Raw genomic sequence first — 25,605 nt, forward strand, 5'->3', positions numbered from 1 at the left:
GCAGCAGGTGGCAAGTGCTGTGTAAAACAGTGATCTGAAACATTCATCTCTCCAAATCATCATTGGTGCCAAGACCCCTCCGAAGAAGTACAGCCTGCTGAAAATCCAAGTACAACTCCTGCAGTGGACCAGCATCTGCTCCAGTGAAGGCCTGGTGAAGCCATACCCAGACCCTTGTCAGTGATTTGAGCCCTGGACCGCTGTGAACAACCAGTCCCAACCCCTGCTTGAGGATCCGTGCCTTTGTACCTGTCCGTGCACCAATCAGTGCGCTCACCAGCTCTCTCTTGTGCTACCTCGCTGCAGCTGTCGCCCTCCCACATTGCATCTTTGGCACTTGGAGGATCTTCAGCTTGTACTACACATGATGTCTGCTCCTGTGTTTTCAGCCTTCTTGCATCAACGGAAGACGTTCAGGACCTGCGCCTTTGTTCGTCCATTAAAGACCACCTGTCGCCGCCTGAACGTGGTGACTCCAGTTGCAATCGTTCTTCTTTGTTCCCTGGAAATGTCCTGAGGTCGCCTGCTGAGCAGAAGTCTGCTTCTTACAGTTACCCAAGTGTTCAGCTGGAAGGTGCCTGGAACCGAGAATCAAGCACTGTGATCTACCAAAATTAAATCCTGTGTCCAAAGATGACCTCTTGTTAGGCAGAAACCTGTGCAGTTCCCTTGGGGAACACTGCAAAAGATTTAAGACTACAGGTAGAGCAGTAAACCCCTTTGGTAGCAGTCTGTACCACCCAGATTTACCTGGTAGCTGTGGCTGAGCAGTCAGACTTCTCTCAAGAAGAGTTAGGCAGTATGCAAAGTATACACAATATGTACCAACATACAATAGCACAAGCAAACACTGACCAGAGCTTGGTTTCAAAAGTATATAGTTATTTATTTAAAATACACATAAGTTAAAAACACTCTAGCAAAATATAGTAAACACTTCAAACACAGTTACAAAGAAAGTAGATTCAATCCTTTCTCCTATCTAGACAATTCTAGGTTAACACCACTTAATTAAAACAGAGGTGAGTGCTTAACGTTAGATGACACTCTAGTAGTTTCCAAGAAAGGGAGAGAAGAAGCAGAAATGGGTTAAACACACCACTCTAAGGTCCAGAACACTTGCAATAGGCTCAAAGAAGCACAAAGTCACAGGTGAGCAAAAGCCACTAGGCAGGGCCTACTCTTAGAGTAGCCGGAGCGAAAATGTGCCCAAGATCACACTGTTATTAGGGATTCAAAGTCTTGCAAAGAGTTAGACAAGAGTGTAGAGTGGCTTAGAAAGTTTAGCCAGGGTGTCCCAGGCTCTCCCAGGTTCGAAAGCCGGGGGCTAAATCTACCCCGTACAGTCGGTAGCAAGGGAAGCCAGGCGGAACACGGTACCTTAAGCGGAAAGGATCCTCCAGCGGTGGCAGTTGTTCCAGGCAGTGGCAGCAGGGCTCGACGTCGGTCAGGGGAGAAGAAGTTCTCGCTGAAGAGCAGAAGAAGAGGGTCGTTGCACTGCCCGGGAAGAAACCAGCCGCGGAGTCCTCCGGTTAAAGGGTCGTACCGACTTTCGTGGTTGGGGTAAAAGTGGTGGGGTTCCGGTTGCCGGGGTGCTTGGCACTGGCAAGGCGGCCACGAGATACCTCGAGAAGCGAAAAGAAGGCGAAAACTGGTTGTCCCCACCAGTCAAGGGAAGGAGCCACTCCGTTAAGAGTTCTCCTCGGTCGTCGGGAAAAGTGGTGAGACGGTTCAGCAGGGCTCCACCGGGTGGTGTCGTCGAAGCAGGTCGGCTCAGCCCTTCCCTCGTCGGATTCTTGGTCCTGTGGCGACTTCTGAAGTCCCAGTCCCCAAAGCCCTGCTTTTATGCAGCAAACCCCCATTCACCCAGCCTAGCTGTCACTCAAACATGCTAAGTGGTGAGCCGGGCGGCTCACCACTTGGGCCAATCAGGACGGAGTGCGACTTGAGTTACCAAGGTAACTCAGTCCAGGGTGCCTAAATCCCCCTCCACCCCTCCTAAGTACCCCAGACAGAGTGGCACCACTTTGGAGGGCTTCTGTGGAGAAGCCCGCCAAAAGTGGAACAAAGGGCTCCACTTTGGGTCAGAGTTACAGAGGCGAACACCAACGCCATTTTAGAATCAAGTTTTGGCAAAAAGTCCCAACCGGAGTTATAAAAATAAATATATAAACCGGCGGTATGTTTAAGGCTACCGTAAATAAATAATTAAATGTGTTAGCCTAAAACAATGGGAAATCCCATAGGAAAATATTCGCGGTCGAATATAAAACGTAGTTTCCACTGCCACCAGCCAAAACTCGATCAGGGGGGACGGAGACGTGCCCCCTCGACTAACAGACCCTGGGGCAATCGAATTGCCCCAGCCAGTACGTCCACAATAGGATGGTTTGTACTGGTTCTGTTCAGGATTCAAGACTAGCAAAGTCTTTGGTGACTTTACATGCCCTGGGAGACAGTAGTCAGTCCCAGGGTATGGAGTCTATGTTGGGGAGTCCCTAGGACACCCCTGGGTCACGGCACAGAGGGTGCTGTGTAACCCACATCACAAAAATACATGAGGCCCTATGGAGTAAAAGACCCCATAGCCCATTCAACACAAGGTTTGTCCAAGATAACACAGTTCAATATGTCCAGGAGTGAGGGTAAAAGAGTCTCACTCTTGGCAGGAGAAAAAATTAAACCCCAGAAATCCAGCAAAGCTGCTGGGGGACTCACTAGGTAGGGAAATTCAGCCTAAACAGAGAATTCTCCCTAACACCTCTGCACTGCGACCCTTGGGAATCCCTCGTCCGGACCTAGTGCAAAAGATCATGTACCATGTAGAGCGGCAGATGTCCACATCATCTATAGAGTCCACCGCCTCACCTCCATCATATTGGAAGAACAGCAAAAAAACACTGTGCCTGAAACATGGTATCCTCCCAATACCACAATGAAGGTATGAGAGATGTTACACGCTCAGACTACCATATCGAATGTACCCTCAAACTGATGCGTTAGACATGAGTCTGCAGGCACCACTGGACATAGAAGCACTAAGAGTAAAGTCTGACAGGTGTGAAGTGATGTCATGAAGACATGAGGGCGCATTGAAATTAATATATGGATATCTAGAGAATGAAGATATGACTAAAGTGATAAAGTAAATATGTATGCGAATATGAAGAAAACCATATACATTTAGAAGATAAGTAACAAGAGATGCAGTCGATGTATATAGGCAGACACGCAAGGTAGATATGACAATGTAGAAGCCTGCTGGAGTAGGAAATAAAACACGAATAAAGCAGCAATGTAGAGAAAACAGACATCAGCATTGTATAATAGTAAGCGAGAAGCCTCAAGAAGGGAAACCAAGGCTGCAGAGCTGACAGGCGCTGGAATACCGATTTGTGGAGAACAAAGGATATTTGCTTGGCTCCGAATCAAGGGTGCCGCAGCAAGAAGCAACTGCGAGGCACGAAAGGAGTCGAAGAGGATAAGCTATGTACGCAGGACATCTTTTTCTTAGATTAAGTAAAAGAGTAAACATTTCTGAGTGCCAAGTATTGTTCAATTAAAGACATAGAAAGCACATGCAAGACAGAGCAACCAAGTCTCCAGAGGCCGAGGAGAGTAATAGCACCCAACATAATTTAATCATATAGCACTAAATAGAAAAATCATGGTCTCCTGACACGTGGTACAAGACAAGAAAACAAGGCCTATTCATCAAGCTCCAGATGAAGATAGCAATGTACCTTCACTCCCTTTAAAGTCCTGAGGAAGAGAACGGTCAGCAATGTCAACTACAGAGAAGAAGCCTTGGATTAGTGCCTAACTGATGAGAGATGGTATGCTAATTAGCTGAGGAGGGCAGTTGTCCGATGTTGTTCCACTGCACCTGGGTTTTGATTTGCTTACATGCTGCCAACAAACCGAATGTCAATAGTTGGAAGAGAGTGCCAACCAAATATGAGGGCCTGCCTATGTAATGGTGGGCCATACATTGTTGAAGAAGCCTATCTGCTGCTGGTATTATGTTAACAGGATTTTACGTAGTAAGAGGTTGTCTAAGGCGTGCCTATCAGGTAAAGGGCAGCCGATAATGATACTAACACTTACATAAACTATAGGTATACATGTTCCCTTAACCAATCCCGCCACCATTGCATCCAATAGAAGGTGCCCAGGAGCTGCAGGTGCAAGGATTCTTCTGGTCGTCCCAAGAGCAGAGGGCAACCCTTTGCGAAAAAGAAATGCAGGAGGTACAGATGCAAACATCTTCAGGACATTTTACCAGATTGGCGAAGGAGAGTACCAGCGATGGCTACCACACATGGGCTACAGCAGGTGTCTTTCCAGTTGAGGTTGAAGAAGACCTTCCAGAGCAGGGTCCCTTGATGCTGGGAAGCTGAAACTTGGCAGGAAGGCGACTTGAGGCACGAGCTGGCGACCACCGACGTTCTGGCAACAAATGCGAAAAGGCTACAATTTTACCAAGGTAGCCAACTGGAGAGCTGGCCAGTCCACTGGGTGGTCCAGGGGCACTTCTGAACCCTCAGTACAGCTGCATCCTCGAGAATGCTTCGAGACTGGTTGGTCCTACCAGTTCAAAGGTTGAAGCACTGCAGAGGGCCTTTGCAGATCAGGTAGTTCCAGCAGGGCTTCGCCGGGCCAAACGCCGGAAGGGATGCCAGGCCTCTTCAAGAGTAGAAGGCCTTTTCACCGTGATTTTGTGCTAGCTTTGGTCACAGGGACTACACAATGATCGCTCCCTTTTAATTTTTCAGCAAGCAGGTTTACGCGCACTACTGCCCGTGCCTACCTCCAGAACCGAGCCCAACAGAAGTGGACTCTGCGACCCACAAGTCATACTGAACATGTATTTTACCATTTATTTTCAAGAGAGCTCACAGTCTAATGTGCTTCCCCCTACCAGTTCATGTCTAATTCCAAGACACGCTTTGTGTGTTACAGATATTTCCAGCAGACTGCTGTGAACTCGCATCACATGTGCTAGATTTCTACCTGCACGGTAAGTTCCTGTTTGTGAGCATCAGAAGCAATGACCGAGCCTAGACACTTTTATATTATTTGTCCAGATGGAGATCCCCACTTAGTGTATGATATTTGTTTTTCTAGATCACAAGCTACCTAATGTCTGAGTAGGTCTCATAATTCCCAGTCCTGAAGAAGGCTGATGTAGTTACAGCACTTACTCCTGCTACAAGGCCGAAACACAGACGTGCCGACAATTCCATCACCACACAGTGCTCATTACGCAACACTGTTGATTAAGCCAATCAAATTGGCATTTGTAAAAATACTGCTCCCAAGACAAGGCAAAGCGGTTTTTAGCTAGGATAAGATTCTTTATGAATTTAGCTTGTTTTAGTATTGTAGGTTGTTTTTCTATGTAGGGAATGTATGCTTTCCAATTACCTGTGTAACCTTTTTTTGATTCAATATGTTTCATTTGTTGTTAGTCAATATAATAATTATAATAAAATAGTGGCTCATCACTTATTCAGACTCGCCCTGATCAGCTCTTTGATTTATAGATATAAGTATACGCTTGGAGTGGTCAGGGAATAGCTAGGTGCCCCCTATAGTTTTAGCTCTTCAAGAGTAGTCCACTGATCTTAACTTGGCTGCTCTTTTGCACAGGATACTTGGCTCCAATGCTGATCTGAAGAAATGGCTGCAGGAGTTTTCTTCATATGCTAAATCCTGGCTGAAAGCAAGTCCATTTTAGGGTACTAGTCACGTTTCGTAGCCGGATGTAGAAAACGCGAATGTGCACACTAAAAATAATGCAAAAATTGTTGAAAGGCATCTGCTGCCACCAGCTTGTCTTCAGGCACATATAAAAGTAACTTAAAATCCCAAGTGTAAAAGCCAAGGGTGATACATAAGTGTCCTCACTACACTACTGGGACGTTCAGAGAGAGACCTACAGTCAAATGAGTAGTCACCAGAGGAGCTCTGGCAAGAGCCTCTGGGGTTTACCAATGTGGAATCTACTACAGTTGGACTGGTCCCATGGTTCCTAAAAGTAGAGGCACTTACAGCTTCTACCAGTACAAATAATGTTGGGAATGATCAGGTATGGCAGCAGAAGCTCCAGCATGCTAGGTTCCAAGAAAACTAAAACTGCATGCATTGTAAAATGCTGTGTGTACTGTTAATAAGTTACCCAAACAGGTAAAAAGGCTAAAGGGAAACATAGTTTCCCAGTACTGATAGTCTGAAGGACTGTCAGTTTCCCCAAGACAAAGTGAGAAAAAGGCCAGGGAGTGAAGATAAAGGCTTCCGTTCCCTGTACAAAGTCAGGACAGATTAAAAAACAAAGGCAAAACATTTATTTGGGGGCCCATAGAATATGGAGGGAATGTTGCCTAAAGAGAAATCTTTCCTAACACATATCAGTGAAATACGTCCATGCTAAAATACCGCAACAGGTAAATATTTCCACCAACCTAACCACATGTACCCAAAACAGGTATTGGAATTTATCTGGACATGTTCATTGCACATTCATGTTCTGCCCGTCTCCTTTCCATACCTGCACTGCTCCATTTCCTCATCACTGCTGCATACCCTTTCTCGCAAAGTGCGCAGCTCTGACTCCAATTTGCGAATAGACTGCTCATGTCGCACCACTTCTGCAATGCGGTCACTCAACTGAGCCTGTGTTGTTTGTAAGGTTGTCTCTGCCAGAAGTACCTTCTCTTCATGATGTGCTAATTCCTGAGCTGGAAGAGACAAAATCAGTGTTATTGAGGATTCAATGGTAGATTAAATAAATGTAGACAAGTAACAAATGATGACAGGGAAAACTAGCCAGACATTTTCCACAGATAGTGCAAATAACTAAGACTTTTCAGCAGTCACTGTAACTTCATTTTGTTTAATATTTATTCCCAGGTTTGCCTGAACTCAAATACATCAATCTCAGATATCCCAGAAATTGATGTATATGATATTTTGAAGGAGGAAAGTATGTGTACTGTTCTATTTCCCAATTGGTCCTGTGCATTCTGGAAGGAAAATAATAATTGTCCTGGATCTAGTCTGCATTTCCATTACCTACTGTTAGGAAAGATTTTTTTTTTGCATCTTTCCCTCCACTGACATCAATAGAACACTACATTATTTTGCTGTGACTTGAATTCTAGTTGGACCTTTTTGATTTCCTTTACTTGCACAGCTCATCCATCGCCCACATGGCTACCAGTGCAGGGGGACCCAGGTCCCTTAGCGAGATTCCTTGTTTTCCTGTAGCACATGTCACTTTACAGCTAAACGGTGCAGGGGTACTTTGTATCGCTTTTACGTTTTACTTTTGTAACATTTCTGTTACTTTCACAAAGTGTCCAAAACGGGTGGTGGCAGCAGATATGTTTCTACCATGTTTTTCATTTTTACTGCATGTACTGCTGCATGTTACAGCACAATTACATTTTGTGTGCCATATACTCGAAATAGTAGTGCCATGCATTATACGCTGTGTGGTTTGGCCATCATGTCATTTAGCCTTCTTTCGGCCTTCTGAGGTCAGGAAAAGCCACATATGGTAAGACCGTTCGAGCAAAACCTTGAGTTTACCAGGCAAAGCGGTAGTGTGTGCATCCAGGATGGATGTGGTTGTTGAGACTTGTCCTAATCCCCATTCCAGCCAGGGGGCTCTCTGTTGCTGGGCAGATGTGAGGCAAGAGGCTGTCCACAATTGGATAGTGTTCGAACAATGCAGATCTTTACCATTTGTGGGCTGGGGCCGACGCTAGCTCGAAGCTGAGGTCAAAGGAGGAGACCTGTAGCCGTACTTCAAATTGTCTTTTATAGCCAAGGTCCCCTTAAAGTGAAGCAGACCGCTGGAGACCTGAAGACTGCTGTCAAAGCCAACCAGCAATGCCTTCAGCCAAGTAGCAGCAAATAGATCTGCATCGATCAAGAAGATCCTTCCCGGTGCTTTGACCCTTAAATTGGTGGGACCCACCAACCTGGACCCCATCACAAAGATTCTGGCTTCAGAAGCATCACAGAACCATGCTGTAGGCTGAACAGCTTCATCCAGGGCATCTTTGTTGTATTAGTCCCTGTTCCAAATTTTGAATTGGAACTCTGCAGGTCATCTACTTGTTGCCCAAGACCCCTCCTTCTGCAGCTGCTGCTCTCCAACATGAAGCAAGGGCTTCATAGAGTAGTCTTCTTCACAGCCACAAGTGTTGCCTGCCACTTTATGATCAGTGTAGTCATCGCTGTTACCTGTCTCCGTCATGGCCTGGGAGGTGCCTCTCATCGTGGGACCTGCAATTGTCCAGTGGTGCCTGCGTCGCCCAACTTCAACACATCAGGAACCATTTTAGCAGACCGTGGAACTGACATCCAACCATTCCCAATCCTGAATCCGAAAACTAAGACTGAAGCTGTTACGTCTTGCAAACGGACCTTCAACTGAAGTAAGCAGGCACAGCAATTCTGATGACCCTGGGGTTGCTCCTTCAAAGAATTTGATTAATGGGCTGGAGACTGCATACTTGTTTCCACTCCTTACCCCCACCGTAGGGATTGTGTGGGCGTAAAGTCCACTCAATAACTCTCCCTTGACTGGTTGTGATCGGTGGAGTTCTATGCAAGGATCCCCCTTGGGTTTCCGCTAGTGTGGTGGGATTGGAAAAGTCTTTAATCGATGTGACTTACCTAATTTCTGGAACATTTACCTACTTGTTGGCTTGGCCAATGTTAGGAAAGATTTCTCATCAGGCAACTTTCCCTCCATATTCTATGGACCACCAAACGTTTTGCTTTTGTTTTTTAAATTGTCCTGGTTTTTATACAGGAAAGTGAAGCCTTCAGCTTCACTCCCCTGGCCTTTTGCTAATTTCGTTGTGGATAAACTGATCAATCCTTCAGACTATCAGTACTGGGAAACTATGTTTCCCTTTTGTCTTTTTGCTTTTTACCTGTTTGGGTAACGTTTTCCCAGGGCACAGCATCTTACAGTGCATGCAGTTAGTTTTAGTTTTCTTGGAACCTATCATTGCTGGAGCTTCTGCTGCCATAACTGATGATTCCCAAAATTATTTGAACTGGTGGAAGCTGTAAATGCCTCTACTTTTAGGAACAATGGGCCCAGTCCAACTGTAGTAGATTCCACATTGGTAAACCCAGAGGCTCTTGCCAGAGCTCCTCTGGTGACTACTCAGTTGACTGTAGGCCCCTCTCTCAACTTCCCAGTAATGCCTGTCATTGTAGCTTTGAATAGTGAGATGGATAGGGCATTTGTCAGTGTGAGAAGAAGAGTTCCTAGAAGAGTTCGGTCAGAGATCAGACTCCAAGACTTAGGTCCTGAGAGAGACACTGCAGACCCTTCAAGCACTAGGTCTCAAAGTCGGGCTGCCTTAGCCAAGTCGAAGGGAAAGCCTAAGCCAAAGGGGAAACCTAAGGCTAAATGCAAGAACAAATAGATGAAGAGGAAAAGAAAATGTTCCCCTGCCCTGCCTATAACTGAGGTTGAGGTAGTTGGCCAAATCCCTGTGCGTGACAAGGAAGAGGGATTGCCAAAAACTCTATTCCCATGGCCCTGCTCCACTGCCAAGCTTGCTTGCAGAATAGGAGTACCCATACAGTCCCTCACCCACTTTTCTTCTGTACTTATCAGATGCACCCTATCTGACTAACCTAGCACTTTCCCACTTGCTGGCTGCACTACCACTGTTTATCACCTTTATTTATAAATTGTACTTATTATTATTTACTCTGTTCTCTCCTCTGTTCCGCACTTTCCACTTCTCCCCCCTTCCATGCACTTTTCCCTTTCCCATGCCCTTGCATGCTCTTAACATCACTGGGCCTAGTAAGATCATTGTTTTTGTCCTCCCCTGTTCCCCTCCCTTTGCCTGGTCGCGCTCTGAAACACTTGTGTACGACTGCGATATAAATAAAATATCATATCCTAAGGAGGAGATTAGTAAGGGCCAACAAAAGAGACCATCACTTAAAGGCCTATGAGAAAGGCATGCTTCCAATTGGAGGATGAGCCTCATGTGAAGCAAAGAACCCCACAGTAAGGAGGGTTACTAGTGTATAAGAGACCACAATAGGTTGGCGATTACTCAGGATGTGTGGCCCTTACTCCTGCAGTTGGTGCATGGAGTTCCCCTGGAAGTGTATCCTGATAACAAGATAAGTCCCAGAGTGGAAGCCCATGAAATTATCTGGCCCATGATGGGGGTCCCAGTAGAAAACCACTATGGGAGTTTAACTTTCTGTCAGCAATCTGACAAAAGTTAACAAGGATTCAGGATCCACAAGCATCACTACCAGTAGTGGGTGCATCCTTTGAAGAGATGGGGCCTACCTTTATTAGAGCTCTGATTCTTTGTACATCCTCTGGCAATAGGATAATCTTGGTGGTTGCTGATCACACCACCAGGTATCCTGATGCCAACCCACATCAAATAATAACTGCCAAGTCAATAAGTAATAGCTTTAATGGATACGTTTACCAGGGGTAGCTTCCCTGAAGAAGTTGTGCCTTACTCAGGCAGCAGCTTCATGTCCAGTTATAGCCAGGTTATGTGGAAGAAAGATGAGGTGACTCATCATTTGTCCTCCACATGTCCCCGACAATCAATTGGTCTGAGAGAGAGATTCTTTGGAGCCCCAAAGGGCGGCAGTGCAACCTTCTTCAATCATACTTGTTGTTGAAAAACAAGATCATGGTCTGGACCTTACAATTCTGAAACCTAGTTTAGGAATTGTAGTTGTTCACACCAAGAAAGATGTTACATTATGATTGAGGGAAACAAAATGCCAGATCTAGGATGGAGCCCTCTAGTAGTCCTTGGCCCAGTGCTGTGGTTCTGGTGCCAAAAGCAGGTGCATCTGATTTGAGATTCTGTGTGGACTACAGAGCTCTTAATGCTGTCACCAAGACAGATGCTCATCCCCTTCCACGAACAGATGGGTTGGTGGACAAGCTGGATGATGCCAAGTACCTTAGGACCTTTGACCTCACTGCAGGGTATTGGAAAATAACCCTGACAGAGAATTCAACACCTGAAGGACTTTCCCAGTTCAGAGTAATGCCCTTTGGTTTCAAGAATGCACCTGACACTTTTCAAAGGCTGGTCAACCATGTTCTGAATGGGTTGGATGAATTCTGCAACAATATCTGGATGATATAGGAGTCTTCAGCACCTCTTGGGAGGAACATATGAGGCACCTGGAAATAGTGTTGCAGGCTCTTCAGCAGGCCCACCTGATCATAAAGGCTATCAAGTGCCAAATTGGTCAGGGTTCAGTAACCTACCTTAGGCATGAGGTTGGTGGGGGCAAGATTCAGCCTCTTCCCAGCAAAGTACAGGCTGTACAGGACTGGGCAACCCCCACAACCCAAACCCATGTGAGGGCTTTTCTGAGTAGTACAGATCGTTATGGTAGACTATGGCACCACAGCTGGCCCTCTGACTACACTCATAACTCCTAAGAACGTTTCTTGGTCTGAAGATTGTGAAATGCCCTTCCAAGGCCTGAAAGATTCCCTTTTTCAGGCCCCTGTTCTCAGGACACTTGCATACCAGAGACCTTTTATTGTGCAGACAGATGTTGCTAACTCTAGACTAACTGCTGTCTTTTCACAGTTTGGTACTAAAGACAGGGAACATTCTATTTGCTTTGTTAGTCGCCAGCTTAAGGAAAGCTCAAGTGGGTGACTGTTAGAATGGATTTCTAAACTCTGGCCTGGTGGACAGTTGTTTAGAAGGCCACCCTTATTATTGTGAACAGGGAGCAACTTCTGTGAGTGTAGCCAAACCAATCAAAGAAGCATGGAGAGAGGCCAAGGTTAAATCTCAGGAGAGGGGAGTGGGGTCAGGGGCCCACAATAAGTCCACACAGTGAAACACCAAGGATTACATTTAGAAAGTTAGTTATACAAGTAACAGTTATTATAGGCCTTGCCAACACATTAATAATGACTACTAGCAAGTAATATCACACAATACTAACATATTTTGCAACATATACACAGTCACTTAAGTTGGTGCACTTGTGAAAACTTGTTGAAGAAACGTTAATTATTTCTAAAGTCAAGTTTGAAGTAAACCATCCTGACAAAGACATTTGGTGTTACTACAAAGGTGGACCTTGTTCTTACTTGAGGAGGAGTTTGAGTAGTTTCTTTCTTTTTGAATCCAAAAGTCATGACATTATCCTGAACAAGACATTTGTTGTTGTTGTTTATGGGAAGAACACCAATATGAAACAGTTCTTATTCCAGGAGGAGCAGGAACTTCTAATTTCTGGAGATACTTTATTGAAGCAGTGGAACTTTATCGAAAACCTTAAAACTGCAACAGAGCATTGTGTTTAAAAGGATTTCCTTGTTTTCTTTGAACTGTGGAGAAAAACCTTGTTCAGATCTGGGTAAGGGAAATTAATCCAGGTTATGAGAAGAGACATTGATTATATTGCAAAGCAAATCATATCATATGTTATACAATGTTTATGAATTGAATTGCCAGATATTTCCTTTTTACTTTGTTTGTTGTACATGTGTGAGGGTCAGATATCCTTTTGTTAGAGTGTTTCCTTTTGTTTATTTTAGGTAGGGAAATCCTCATAAGGGTAGGGATAGTGAGGTGTTTATCCAACCTTTTGTTTAATAAAATGGCTAAAGTTGAAAACTGTCTACAAAGTTGTCCGCCTCACATTTCTGACCCCTCACAGTTCATACAAAAGAAACCCTATTGCAATGCATTGTGCAACGCTAAAATGTTACTAAAAAAAATAACCAGGTCAAAAGACTAGGGGAAACATAGTTTCCTAGTACTGACAGCCTGAAGGACTAGTCAGTTTGCTGCCCATAACATGTGAGCAAAAGCTAAAGACTTCACTTCACTGTAAAAAGTCAGGTAAGAATGAAGTTTGGGAGTCCACAGAATATGGAGGGAAAGTTGCTAAAAGAGAACTCTTTCCTAACAGTGACTGTGGAAAATTAATGTGTTTCCAAAGTGTGGAGCCTTCAGAAGCGTAGTCCCTACCTCTATCGGACTCACTTCATTGTGCAAACTGACCATGAGCCCTTAAAGCGGCTAATGAACATGATGAAGGGAGATAACATTATAAGTTACTCACCGTAGTGACTAACATACTCTTAGCCCCCTTTCCTCCATACTACACAGGCGTCCCTTCCTAGGAACGGGAGACAGAACCTTTTTCACCAGAAAAAACCTTCTTCCTCTCTTTAAATTTCAAGGCGCGCAGGGGGGGCAGCCCTGGGAGCATGTTCTAACCTGACTGCGGCGCCACACCTCAGTCCCCATTGGCACGTCGACAATATTTAACTTTGCCTAATGACACCAGTATTATTAGGGGGAGGATGGTGGGACGTATGGAGGAAATGGGACTAAGAGTAATTTATTCACTAAGGTGAGCAACTTATAATTATTCTTACATCCCATCCCCTTGCCTCCATACTGCATGGGCGATTACAACTGAATATAGCCCAAGGGTGCAGAGGAGACCCTCCCTAAGCAAATAGGTTCCTTAGAACCGCCTGTCTGAAGGCCGCATCTGACTTAGAGCCGGTGTCCAAATAGTAATGCTTATAGACATGGTAAGCATTCCTGTTTGGGTAGCCGCCCTGCTGATGTCCTGCCACAGTACCTGCCTTTGGAATTCAATGGCCGTGGCCTTGGCACTGACAGTGTCGGTGTGCATGTTGGCTGACAATGACCTGTGCTGTGCTTCGTAGGCCCTCTTGATGGCAGAGACCCTCCACTGTGCAACAGAGGCCTTGGATGCCTGATACCCAGGCCTTGACCCCCCGAAGGTAACAGAGCGTCCGACTTGCGGAAGCCCTTGGTCCTGTCCAGATAGAATTTCAGAGCGCGTCTGACATCCAGACAGTGCAAGACCCTCCGAGACTCGTCCTAGGGTCAGCAGAAAAACATAGGTAAGACGGTTTCCTCATTTAAATGGACAGCGGAGGGTGCGTTAGGTAGGAACGCGGTGCGAGTCCGCAGGACCCTCTTATCTCTATGAAAAGTGGTATATGGTTCTGAGGCTACCCAAGCCTGGATCTCGCTGGTTCTGCGAGCAGAGGCGAGGCCCACTCATAAAGCAGTCATATTGGTGACCAGCCTGATGTCCACAGACACCATTGACTCGAAGGGCTTGTGCGCCAAGGCGCCCAGCACTACCTTGAGGTACCACACAGGGTTTGGTTTCTTGATGGGTGACCAGAGCCTAGAGAGGCCTGCCAAATGTCTTCTGACTATCGGGTTGAAGGAGGAGAAGGTCTCCTCCTCAGAATTTCTCCAGGCCCCTTAAGCTGCCAAATAGGTACGGCATGTGTCAACCTGCACGCCCGAGTGCACAAGAGCGCAGAGAAGGGGAGCACATCTTCCAGTGTGCACGTAAGGAGGACGATCTCTTTAGTCCGTCCAATGACAGAAACTAGTCCATTTACTTTAGTACTGGCTCCTGCTAGCTTTGCTCTTGGCCCCCTGAATGAGCTCTAGATTAGCCTGCAAGAGGCTCAGGTGGCTGAGCGTGACCTGTTCAGGAACCACACTGCGAGGGCTAACTTTTGTGGAGCAGGATGGAAGACCCTGCCCCCTTGCTGCATCAGAAAAGGAGCTGGCCCGCTGGGAAAGGTGAATGGGTGGTCTGTCCATGAGGATGAGGAGTTTGGAGAACCACAGTCTCGCTGGCCACCATGGAGCTATCAGAATGACGCTGAGGTGACAAGATTCCTTTATCTTGCAGAACACCCTGCGGACCAGGGTTGTGGGAGGAAAGGTATACGCGGTGAGCCGTTCCTCTGTATTGGAATGCGTAGCCCCGGGAGCTGCTGCTCTGCCCCTGCCCTTGCCAGCACCTCCGGTTGCTGAAGATCTCTAGCAGTACCTGGTCGTTCAATTGCCACTAGTAAGTGTCCAATCCCAGTTTGTTGAGCCTGTCCGACCTCCAAATTGGACTAGCCCGGGAGGAGGACGGCCGTAAGGTAGATATCGCTCTATAAGGGAAAGACTCTCTCTGAGCTTGTGTCGCAGATAAAGCCCAGGAAGGTCAGGTTCTGCGTAGGTTGCAGCTGAGACTTCCTGAGGATGATAGTAAACCCCATGTCGTGGAGTGTGTTCATAAGTGCGGAGGAAGTGTGGTGTAGCGCCTCCGGAGATCTCGCCCTGACGAGCCAGTCATCCAGGTATGGGTAGACGTGGTGGACCTGGGCCCTGAGGAGGGCTGCCACTGCATTCATGAGCCTGGTAAATACCCTGGGGGCTGAGTTGAGGCCAAAGGGTAGCACCTTGTATTGGAAATGGCAGCCCATGATGCTGAAGCGTAGGAAGGAGCGATGTGGTTGCCAAATTGGGATGAGCAGATAAGCATCCTTCAGATTCAGGGAGCACTTCCAGTCTCCCTTGTCTAGTGTCTCCGCAATGCGTGCTGGCGTAACCATCAAATCAAATCACAGTAATACTTTTAAGCCAACACAATCCTATCTAAATACATATATACAAGACCAATCGGGTCTAAAGGGTTAATGCACGAAATGGGTCCGCACCTGAAAGGAGAAAGAAACTGGCAGTGCAAATAGTCTTTAGTCCTTTCTGCATCCAACACAACCCTAACTGAGAGGCAGTCCAATCCCTAAGAAGAGTGGAGCCTAATGCTCAAATGTACTTGCAATGCTGGCGCACGCGGTAATGCAAATGGGCAAAATGGGGTCTCTTCAAGGGTCTCTAGCAGCTCAGGAAGGTGGGTGAGGCGATGAAGAATACGTTCCCACTATTCAAGGACGGCCTCCACTTGATGGCAGAGTCGATTCGAAGAGTTGGGAATAGTTTGCACTAGCAGTGGAAAGGAGAGGGGCCCTCAGGGGTCCCTCATGCGTAAAAATGGATGGAGGCACTAGGGGCCACCGGTTAGGGTTGTAATTACTCACTGACCCCCCTGTGCACTCCGGACCAAACTTCGGCAGTTGAGTCTACTTCCGTTGCAGGTTCAAGTGCAGCAATTTGGCGGCTCTGCGGCTTTCAGCGACAAAGATACAGTGATGATTCCCAAACAGGACAGTGGCGATTTCTCTGCTCCTGGTGGATGGATCAGGCCAGTTTCACTGCAGCAGGCCTCAGGGGCAAGAGGGGCACAAAAACAGCGCACCTGCAAAGTTTGTCACCACGGCTTGGCAACACGGTAACCGCGTATACTCCGGGCGCACTTACTTTACTCCAGACCTGGGAATGCCAAGTGTACGAAATTCGGTGAGAGTGCTGTGAACAGAGAGCTAGCGACGTACCAGGTTTCAAGGGCCTCCTCGAAACGGCAGCAGTATCAGGGCAAAATTCCTGTGCAAGCTGGCTAGTCCACTGGTTGGCCTAGGGACACTTCTGAGAAGGCTTACTTGCAGGGTTTGATGAAGGTGCCGAGAATAATTGATCCCACTATTCCAATGGGTCGTAGCATCTTCGCAGACCTTCTAGGATGACCAGATGCAGAGGGGTCCAGCGGGACAACAGTGGGCTCAGGGTGCCAAACCTTCCAGCGGGTCGACTCAGCTTCTTAGTTTCAGGATACTTGGATCCTATCCTTCGTTCAGTGAGAACTCCAGAGATCGACATGGTATGGTTATCTCCTTCGCGCCAAAACTAAGAGGGCCCTATGGGAGATGTGCCCACATTCATGCATACCATATGTGGACCAATTATGGACCACGGTGGTCCCAGGCATGAACAACACTCCAGACTCTCTGGCACCCAGGATGTGTATTGGGGACAGACACCCCAGCCCACATCCTGGAGGCACACAAACAAGGCATGCAGAAGCCGGCGAAAGCTTGACGTTTCGTGGGAGAATGTATGCCCAAATAAGGACTGACCTGGGCCGGCTCGACTTGGGGAAGGTGAAGGGACAAGATGGCCAAAGGGCAGGACAAAGAACCTGGTGGCATGGCCATTTTGGAGCCAGGCCACCTGTTCGTGCCAAATGCGGTAATCGCGGTTTACCTGGCAGGAAAGGGTTAAAAATATAAGAAACAATAAGCTGCCACCAGCCCTGTCCAAGGCACATCTGCACTTCTCCTAAAGAATCCTTCAAGAGTATCTAGGGCCTTTGGAAATGACTATTAGACCCAAGTGCACCGTACTGTTTTTTTTTTAAACTTTCTTTATTGGCATTTTGTCATTAAACAAAACGAACAAACAAAAAGGCCAAGCACCGGCCATTAGGAAAGAACAGTCACCCTCAGCCCCCCTGAGACCCTCGACCCCACATTCCAAACTAGTCAGTGTCCTTGTGCCCGGGGTATTATCTCTGTGGCATAGTCCCCAAGGATAGTTCATTGAGTAACGGGCTGCCATTTGAGTCTCTTGTCGGGGGAGAAGATGAGTCCAAAGCATCATTTGTTGAAATCAGGTACGAGACGAATGGACCCCAGATGTCTGGCGGGCGCGCGTGTAGTGGTAGAGTCTTGATGTAGTCGGTTTCCACATCCTGGCAGTAAGTTATGTCCTTCAACCAGAGCTCCAGACTTGGTGGAGGTCCTCTGCCCCAGTTGTAAGCAATTCTTCTTCGCGCTAGGACTAGCAGTAGGTCCGTCAGTTTTCTCACTGTATTCGGTAGCGTCTGGGTCTGGCCCAGCAACGGCATTTTTGGTTCAAGAACTAGCTCTGTTCCTATTATTGCGGATGTTCTTTCAAATACTGCGCCCCAAAAAGAGGCCACCCGAGGGCAAGACCATGCCAGGTGAAGGAAGTCCGCTGCAGGTGCCCCGCATCTGGCGCACTCTGCTGACATGGAGTCTCTCTGGGTGTGTAGTTTGGCTGGTGTGTGATAGATTTGATGGAGGTAGTTGAAGTGGATCAACTTGAATCTCGAGTTAATCGCTACTTTTTGAGTGAGCTTTAGCGTGTAGGTCCATTCTTCGTCCGAAATTGTGCTTTCCAGTGTTTCTTCCCATCCTTTTTTTGTGTTTGGGCAAGGCGGGTTCTGCCCACCGAGGAGAGCCTTGTAGATGCTTGCTACTAGACGCCCGTCTCCTTGGGCTTGGATTGTGTTATGAAGGAGCAGCCAGGTGGGTGGTTGTTGCGGGAAGGTCGGCATTACCGCCCGCAGCGAGTGTCGAAGTCTAAAATAAATGAAAATATCCAGGGCATTATTGCCTCCTTTTTCTTGGGCCTGTTGTGAGGTCAAAAATGTTCCTTCCGGAAAGAGATCGTTCATAGAGTGTAAATGTAGCTTTTCTGCCCAGAGCAGGAACACTTTTTCGTTCGTAATGGGAATTCCTGGGATGTGTTTAATCGGGAGAAGAGGAGAGAATCTGGATGTGACGTTATTGACCTTGGCAATCTTTTTCCAGATTGAGAATGTGGTAGCAACGGGGTTCATGGATGGTTGGGTGACTGGGAACTGACCAAAGATTATAGAGCGAAGGAGATGCGGTGTCGCCAGTGCCCTCTCGATCTGTACATGGGGTCTTATGAACTCCGTGGCGTACCATTGACTGAGGTACTGGGCTTGGGCCGCCCAGTAATAGCATTCAAGGTCCGGAAGTGCCAATCCTCCTTGTCGTGTCGGCAGAGTTAGTGTGGTGTAGGCAACTCTTGTTACCTGGCCAGCCCAGATGAGGTCGAGATGCGCTGAAGAAATGTTTTTGTAAGAAGCAGCGGAATATTTGAAAATAAATACAATAATTTCGGGAGAATTATCATTTTCACTAGTGATACCCTGCCCCAGAGAGTGAGTGGTAGGGATTTCCACCTGTCGACCTTGGATTGGATGGCAGCTGCTGCGGTTTCATAGTTGTCGCGTATGACCTCTTCTTTTTGTCGGGATGTGTAAATACCAAGGTACCTAACATGCGATTGTTGCCACAGGAAGCCGAAGTCGTCAGCGAATTCAGTGGTGGCAGCGGTAAGTGGAAAAATCACTGATTTGCTGTTGATCTTCAGGCCTGAGAAGCGCCCAAACTGTATTACTGCTCTCATTGCCGGGTTCAGGTTTTCATCTGCGTTCCGCAAGAACAGGGCTACGTCATCTGCGTAAAGTGAAATGATCATCTTGTGTGGGCCGAATGAGAGGCCTCTGTGAAGGTGGTGCGTGCGCATATCGGAAGCTAAGGGTTCCATAACCAAGGCGAACAGGAGCGCAGAGAGTGGACAGCCCTGTCTGGTCCCCTTCTTAGCTGGATGTCGGCTGAACGACGACCCCCCAAGTGCACCGTACTGTAAGTGGCTGAGTGGCTGGAGGCTGCTGGGGCCAGAGCGCACTCCATCTCGGTTGCAGGGGGAATCTTCCCAGCGCTGCTGATGGATAAACTGCAGGCCACATACCTGGTTGATACCAGTCCCACCTTGAAATACGTTCTCCCGCCTGCTCCGTTCCTAGGGGTGGCATCGGACGGCCAGCCATTTTGTCTGGCCCCGCAGCCATTTCGTCGAGCTGCGTGCCACGTGCCGAAGTCGAGGTGCTTGGCTCCCTGGGCCCGGCCTCCTCCAAGACTCTTGGCGGTGGAGCATGAGACCTACCCTGCACCTCAGGCTGGGGCCTGGAAGGGGTATTGCCCTTGGCAGTGTCGCCGGTAGTGCTGCGTGCAGGTGCCCCCTCAGACATTGTGCCGGTACTAGGGCCTTGCCCCTTGGGTGTACACCCGGTAAAAGAACCTTGCGGTCCTTCAGCACTGAGTCTGGAAGGAACTAATGACCCTTTGGCTGTGAGGTCGGTAGCTGGACTAGCCTCGGTACATGTGCTGGCGCGAGAACCCGAGATGTTCCTCCCGCTCGGTCGCTTCCTTGGAAAGGAGTCCCCCTTACGGGGTGCGAGGGAAAACAGCGGCCCTGTGGATAAACTGTAGGCCACTTACCTGGTTGAGACCAGTCCCACCTTGGAACTCATTCTCACACCTGCTCCGTTCCTAGGAGTGGCATCAGACGAGCGTCTATGTTGTCAGGCGCGGCGTCCATTCATCGAGCTGCGTGCCACGTGCCGAAGTCATGGTGCTTGGCTCCCTGGGCCCGGCCTCCTCCAAGACTCTTGTTGGTAGAGCATGAGACATACCCTGCACCTCAGGTCGGGGCCTGGAAGGCTTATTGCCCTCAGCTGTGTCACCAGTAGTGCTGCGTTCAGGTTTGGCCAGGACTAGGGCATTGCCCCTTGGGGGTACCCCCGGTAAAAGAACCATGCAGTCCCTCAGCACTGCATCTGGAAGGATCTACTGACCCCTCGGCCGTGAGGCCGGTAGCTGGACTAGCCTTGGTGCATTTGCTGGTGCAAGAACCAGAGAGGTTCCTCCCGCTCGGGCGCATCCCTGGGAAGGAGTCGCCCTTACAGGGTGCGATGGAAAACAGCAGCCCTCCCTTGGGCCTCGATCTCTGTCTGACAAAGTCCTTTAAGTCCTCTGGAGGCGACCTTTCGAAGACCTCCCTCCACCTAGCTAGCCTGTTCTTCAGTGTGCGTGGAGTCAGTGCATCGCACGCAGTGCAACCCTCCCAGCCGTGGTTGGGGCCAAGGCAGTGGTGGCAAAGAGCGTAGGGGTCGTATGCAGGAAAGAGCCCCTTGCAGGCTGGACACTTGCTGAAGACCGCTGAAGTCGACGTGCTCCGGGGAGGAGCATGACGCCGGAGGACCATGTATGTGATTGACAAAGAGAAGACAAAAAGATAGAAGAAGTATCTGGGGAAGAGAGCGTGGAATTACATGACCGAAGCCAAACCCAGAAGTGCTGGTGAAATTGGCCCGTTCCCGGCAACGCGGAAAAGTAGACCGAGGTGTGGCGCCGGGCGGTGGAGTCAGGGTACCGCCTGCTCCCAGGGCTGTGCCCCTGCACGCCTCTAAATTTAAAGGGGAAAAAGGTTTTTTCTGGTGAAAAAGGTTCCGTCTCCCTTCCCTAGGAAGGGACGCCCATGCAGTATTGAGGAAAGGGGACAGGACGTAAGAGTACCTAAATTGCTCAGGTGGTCCATAAGCCTTCAAGGCTTTGACTTCACCATTGAGCATAGGACAGGTGCACAACATAGCAATGCTGATGGACTGTCCAGAATGTATAACCGACTGGAACAGGAGACCCATCCATGGGTGGATTAGATGCCACTGTGTCTAGTCTGGAGCAGGGCGAGTGTTAGGAAAGATTTCTCTTTAGGCAACTTTACCTCCATATTCTATGGACCACCAAAAGTTTTGCTTTTGTTTTTGAACCTGTCCTGACTTTTTTTTATAGGGAAGTGACACCTTCAGCTTCAGTTCCCTGACCTTTTGCTCATTTTGGCAAGGGGCAACTGATCAGTCCTTCAGACTATCAGTGCTGGGAAACTAGGTTTCCCTTTAGTCTTTTTACCTGTTTGGATAGCTTTTTAACAGTACACACAGCGTCTTACAATGCAGTGCAGTGGGGATACTGTTGTATCACCCTAGTCGTTTACACTTGCGGTTTTTGGTTACAAGTTGGTGGCAACAGATACATTTTAACAATTGATTCATTATTGTTCGTGTTCACAATCGCATCTACTGCGTCTGGCTACTAAACGTGGCTAGTGCCCTAAAATGGGCGGTCCGCAAGATTGTTCGCTTGGCCATATTGTAGTTTGCCTTCTGAGGTCAAGAAAATCTCATATATGGTCATGCATTCGCCCGGGCAAGCTGCTGCTTTCGCGGGCTACTGCATGTCATTTGTATGTGGACCCAGGAACTGAGACACCAGAGAGTCTATGTGTAGGCCATGAGTGAAACCCACAATGGACCCCAATTGGACCACTGCTGGCTGTTTGAATGGTGCAGATCCTTACAACTGGTGGGCTTGAACTTGCTTCCAGTCAGGATTTAGGATAGGAAGAGGGCCCCTGGAGCCAGATTCAGATCAGTGTTGGAGCCAGTTATCCTGTATAAAAGAGTAGCCGACTGAAGATTTACGGATGACTCCCGAGGAGGCCTGGCATCCCTTCCTGCGTTTGGCCCGGTGAAGCCATGCTGGACTAACTGATCTGCGAAGGCTCTCTGTGGTGCTTCAACCTTTGGACTGGTGGGACAAACCAGTCTTGACGCCTTCTTGAGGACCCAGCCATCTAGAGCTTTCGGAGGTGTCCCTGGACCACCTGGTGGACAGACCAACTCTCCAGTCGGCAACATTGCCAGAAACTTCGCTGTTCCGCATTGTCACCCGGAACTTCGGTGGCTGCCAGCTCATGCCACAAGTCATGTTCCTGCCAAGTTTCCGCTTCCCAGCATTAAGGGATGCTGTCCTGGAAGGTCTTCTTCAACCGCGACTGGAGAGACGCCTGCCATCATCGCTGTGCAGTGACCGTCAGTGGAAGTCACTTCCCTGTGAGTTGTGCAGAAGAATCCAGCATTGTTGAATCAATCATGCTTGCCTTCTTTGCCAGGAGTTGCATCCTGCACCAACAGCCGACGAGAGAAATCCTCAGACCCGAAACCCGTGGACATCCTGCACTAGAACAAATGGCGGGTAAACTGACAGCCAGTGACCCCCAGTCAACCCAGCAAGTCAACTGGGAGAATCAGATTCAGGGGGGTGAGTACCCGCAAAGCATTCATTTGCTCCTGTCTCCCCTCTCAGAATGGGCTGACCTGGCCTCCTCTCTATTCTCCTCCTCCACTCAACTCCTCCTCCTGGGTGACCTCAACATCCATCTGGACTCTCCTGACTCCTCAGGACATTTCCGCAAACTATGCGATTCTCTCTCCCTCGCTATCTTCCCTTCTGGCTCTAGGCACACAGAGGGCCACACTTTGGATGCTCTCATCTCTACCGACATCCCTCTCTCTATCCCTCTCACTAACTCTCTTTCTTCACACCTGAAGCTCTCCTCTCCTATCGGCACACCCGGCACGGCCGCTCAGTTTCAAAGTCACCAGACCCATGAAAAGAGTGACAGCCGCTCCCTTGCCTCCACCTACTCTGCCTCCTAATGCAGCGGCTGACTCCCACCGTGACACAGACCTTGCTAATTTCAAACTCTCTATCTCTAACACCCGACTGAAGCCTTCCAAAAAGTGCAACTCTTGGTACGACTCTGATCTGGGTGCCCTTAAACGCAAGTGTAGGGCAGCTGAAAGGAAATGGAATTCATAAGGCGGACCCTCTGACAAACTGACCTATATCGACTCTGCATCCACACCAAAAAAAAAAAAAAGAGTCTTTATTTAAGCTCTCATCTCCGCGGCATCAAACACGGCCAAACTTTTCAAAGTCTGTAAGGAAATGGTCAATCCTGCAGCAGCCTCCTCTTCTGTCACACCCACCCAGGACCTTTGCTCGGACCTTGCTGCATACTTCACTGCAAAAACACAAGACATCCTTTCCTCTTTCACTTCCACACCACATCATACACCAACACCTTTGGAGCCTTCCTTGGCCCCTCCACCACTTATCCTCTCTTCTCTCACTCCCATCCCACCTGATGAGGTTGCTTGCTGTCAGGTACTGTCAGGTTGGAGTGACATATTCTTTACATACAGTATCATATACTCATTTACATTGGGTCAGGGGAGACACATATTTAGTATAGAAAGGTTTTAGGAAGTTATTATGGGTTATATTTTTAAGCAGCCAATTTTGCCCTTAACCTTCATTGCAGTCTATGGAAATTGCCCCAAGCCAAGATGGAGGTTCTCAGTCTAAATTCTAATTGGCTGGAGATTGTTTATAGGGAGGACAATGAACATTCTAAACTGCCTTTCATCGTCCTTGCCCAGCTGAGAGGTCGTGTGTGTTGTGAAGATGAGGCGGACACAGGTAAGTTATATAAGTAGATTTATTTCAGTTAATAAATCAGAAAAGAAGACCCCACATCTCATGGCCTCCCTTCCCTTCAGCTCTTTCCTCCAACTGTTTCCTTTAGAACCAAACCAGAAACCATTACCAACATTCCAAGTGACATCATAATGTACTTTCTCCTCCTTAGAGATCTCCATCTCCTCTCTAAGGAGATGCACTACAACACATCTCCCTTCATTATTATTTTTTTTTTTTTATATATATATATATATCTGATTGCCTTTTACCTCTCGGCATATTACACTAACATCATCTCATTTCATACAATAGGTTTAACTCAAACATTTTACACTGACTAAGTTACACTTTAAAACTTGTCTAGACAAACGCTATGAGTGGCTCAGTTGCCGTTCCCTTCTTCTTCCTCCTTGGTATTTCCCCACTTATGGCTTTCATAAAATTCCTCTCCTCACAGATGCCACTCTATCTTTACTCCATACTTGCCGTCCAGCAACACGCACAGCCCCTTTCATGACTGCCACCACTCTGACAGGATCCGAATAAAGAGATTCCCCCTTTCTCCTTATCACTGCTTTCCTTATCCTAATCCAGTCACCACACTCCACATGCAATTCCTTCTTTCCTCTCCTCAAATTTTCACGCTTGACCCAATTTGATTTTTTCTCCACTAACGATCTTCTCACTTCTTCCACAACAAGATCGGTCTCCCTACATCTTCCCAGCCATGGCGGACAAGCCATGGAATATGGCTTCCTTCCCCTCATGAGCTCAAACGGGCATAAACCGGTTGTAGAATGCGGCGCCATCCTCAGAGCCCACATTCTATTTTGTATTAGAGCTAGCTTGTCTAAACCACATTCCTCTCCCATACGTACACTCTCCATTACACACCTATTCATTCTCTCAACTACACCATTTGACTCGGGATGGTACAATGAAGTTCTTTTGTGACCTACCCCACACTTCCTCAAATAGTTAGAACATTTTTCTCCAATAAACTGGGGACCATTGTCGGTCAACACGGTCTCAGGCAAACCTTCACTTGCACAGATTTCCTGCAGAACCTTTATCATACTTTCACTCGTGATCTCCCTCACGACCTTAAAATCCACCCATCTGGAAAACAGATCCACTACCAACACGATATACTTTCCCCGGGCATAACCCAGTTCCATGGGACCTAGTATATCCATGGCTATATCACACCAAACTCTGGATGGAAGACCGACATCCACTAAAGGTTGCTTTCTGGCCGCTATTCCCTTTCCACTCTCAACACAAAACTGACAATTTGCTAAACGATCTTCCACCTCCTTGTCAAAACCCGGCCACCAATAATCTTCTCTCAACACTCCTTTGGTCTTGGTAACTCCAATATGACCGCTATGTGCTAAATCTACCACTTTCTTCCTTAAACCTATCGGTACCACCGCTCTACCCCATCTGAACAAAATTTTATCATTTACAGACAATTCATTTTTCACTTCCCAAAACGGCTTTACTCCTTCCGCCAATTCCATTTTATTTGGCCATACCGTGGTTTCAACATATGTGATTACCCTCCTTATGATGCTATCTCTCTCCATTTCATCCAACCACTCCTGCTTGGATACAATGCCATCAGTGTTGACAAACACCAACTCCATTTCCTCACTTCCCATACTCTCGGTTTCTGCCACCCTTATCCTTGATAAACTGTCGGCTAAAACATTTTCCTTCCCGGGAATGATCTCCATTCTAAAACAATGTGTCTGCATCCTGGTAACCCACCCTGCCACTCTTCGGGATACTTTGTCAAGACCCTTATTCTCAAAAATAGCCTTTAAAGGTTTGTGATCCGTTCTCAACACAAACTCTAC

At 47.7% G+C, this 25,605-nt stretch overlaps 1 protein-coding gene across 2 annotated transcripts in view; it reads right to left on the minus strand.

The window, feature by feature from the left end:
* PMFBP1 (polyamine modulated factor 1 binding protein 1) overlaps positions 1–25,605 on the minus strand; it is a 1,360,893-nt gene that overhangs the window by 292,640 nt on the left and 1,042,648 nt on the right. For both annotated transcript variants that reach the window (XM_069635509.1, XM_069635508.1), the window contains one exon: positions 6,551–6,740. In XM_069635509.1, coding sequence (XP_069491610.1) covers positions 6,551–6,740 — 190 coding nt within the window. The remainder of the gene's footprint in view (positions 1–6,550; positions 6,741–25,605) is intronic.

Source organism: Ambystoma mexicanum, chromosome 1q (assembly GCF_040938575.1).
Source record: "Ambystoma mexicanum isolate Mex_15411 chromosome 1q, UKY_AmexF1_1, whole genome shotgun sequence".
Classification (NCBI taxonomy): domain Eukaryota; kingdom Metazoa; phylum Chordata; class Amphibia; order Caudata; family Ambystomatidae; genus Ambystoma; species Ambystoma mexicanum.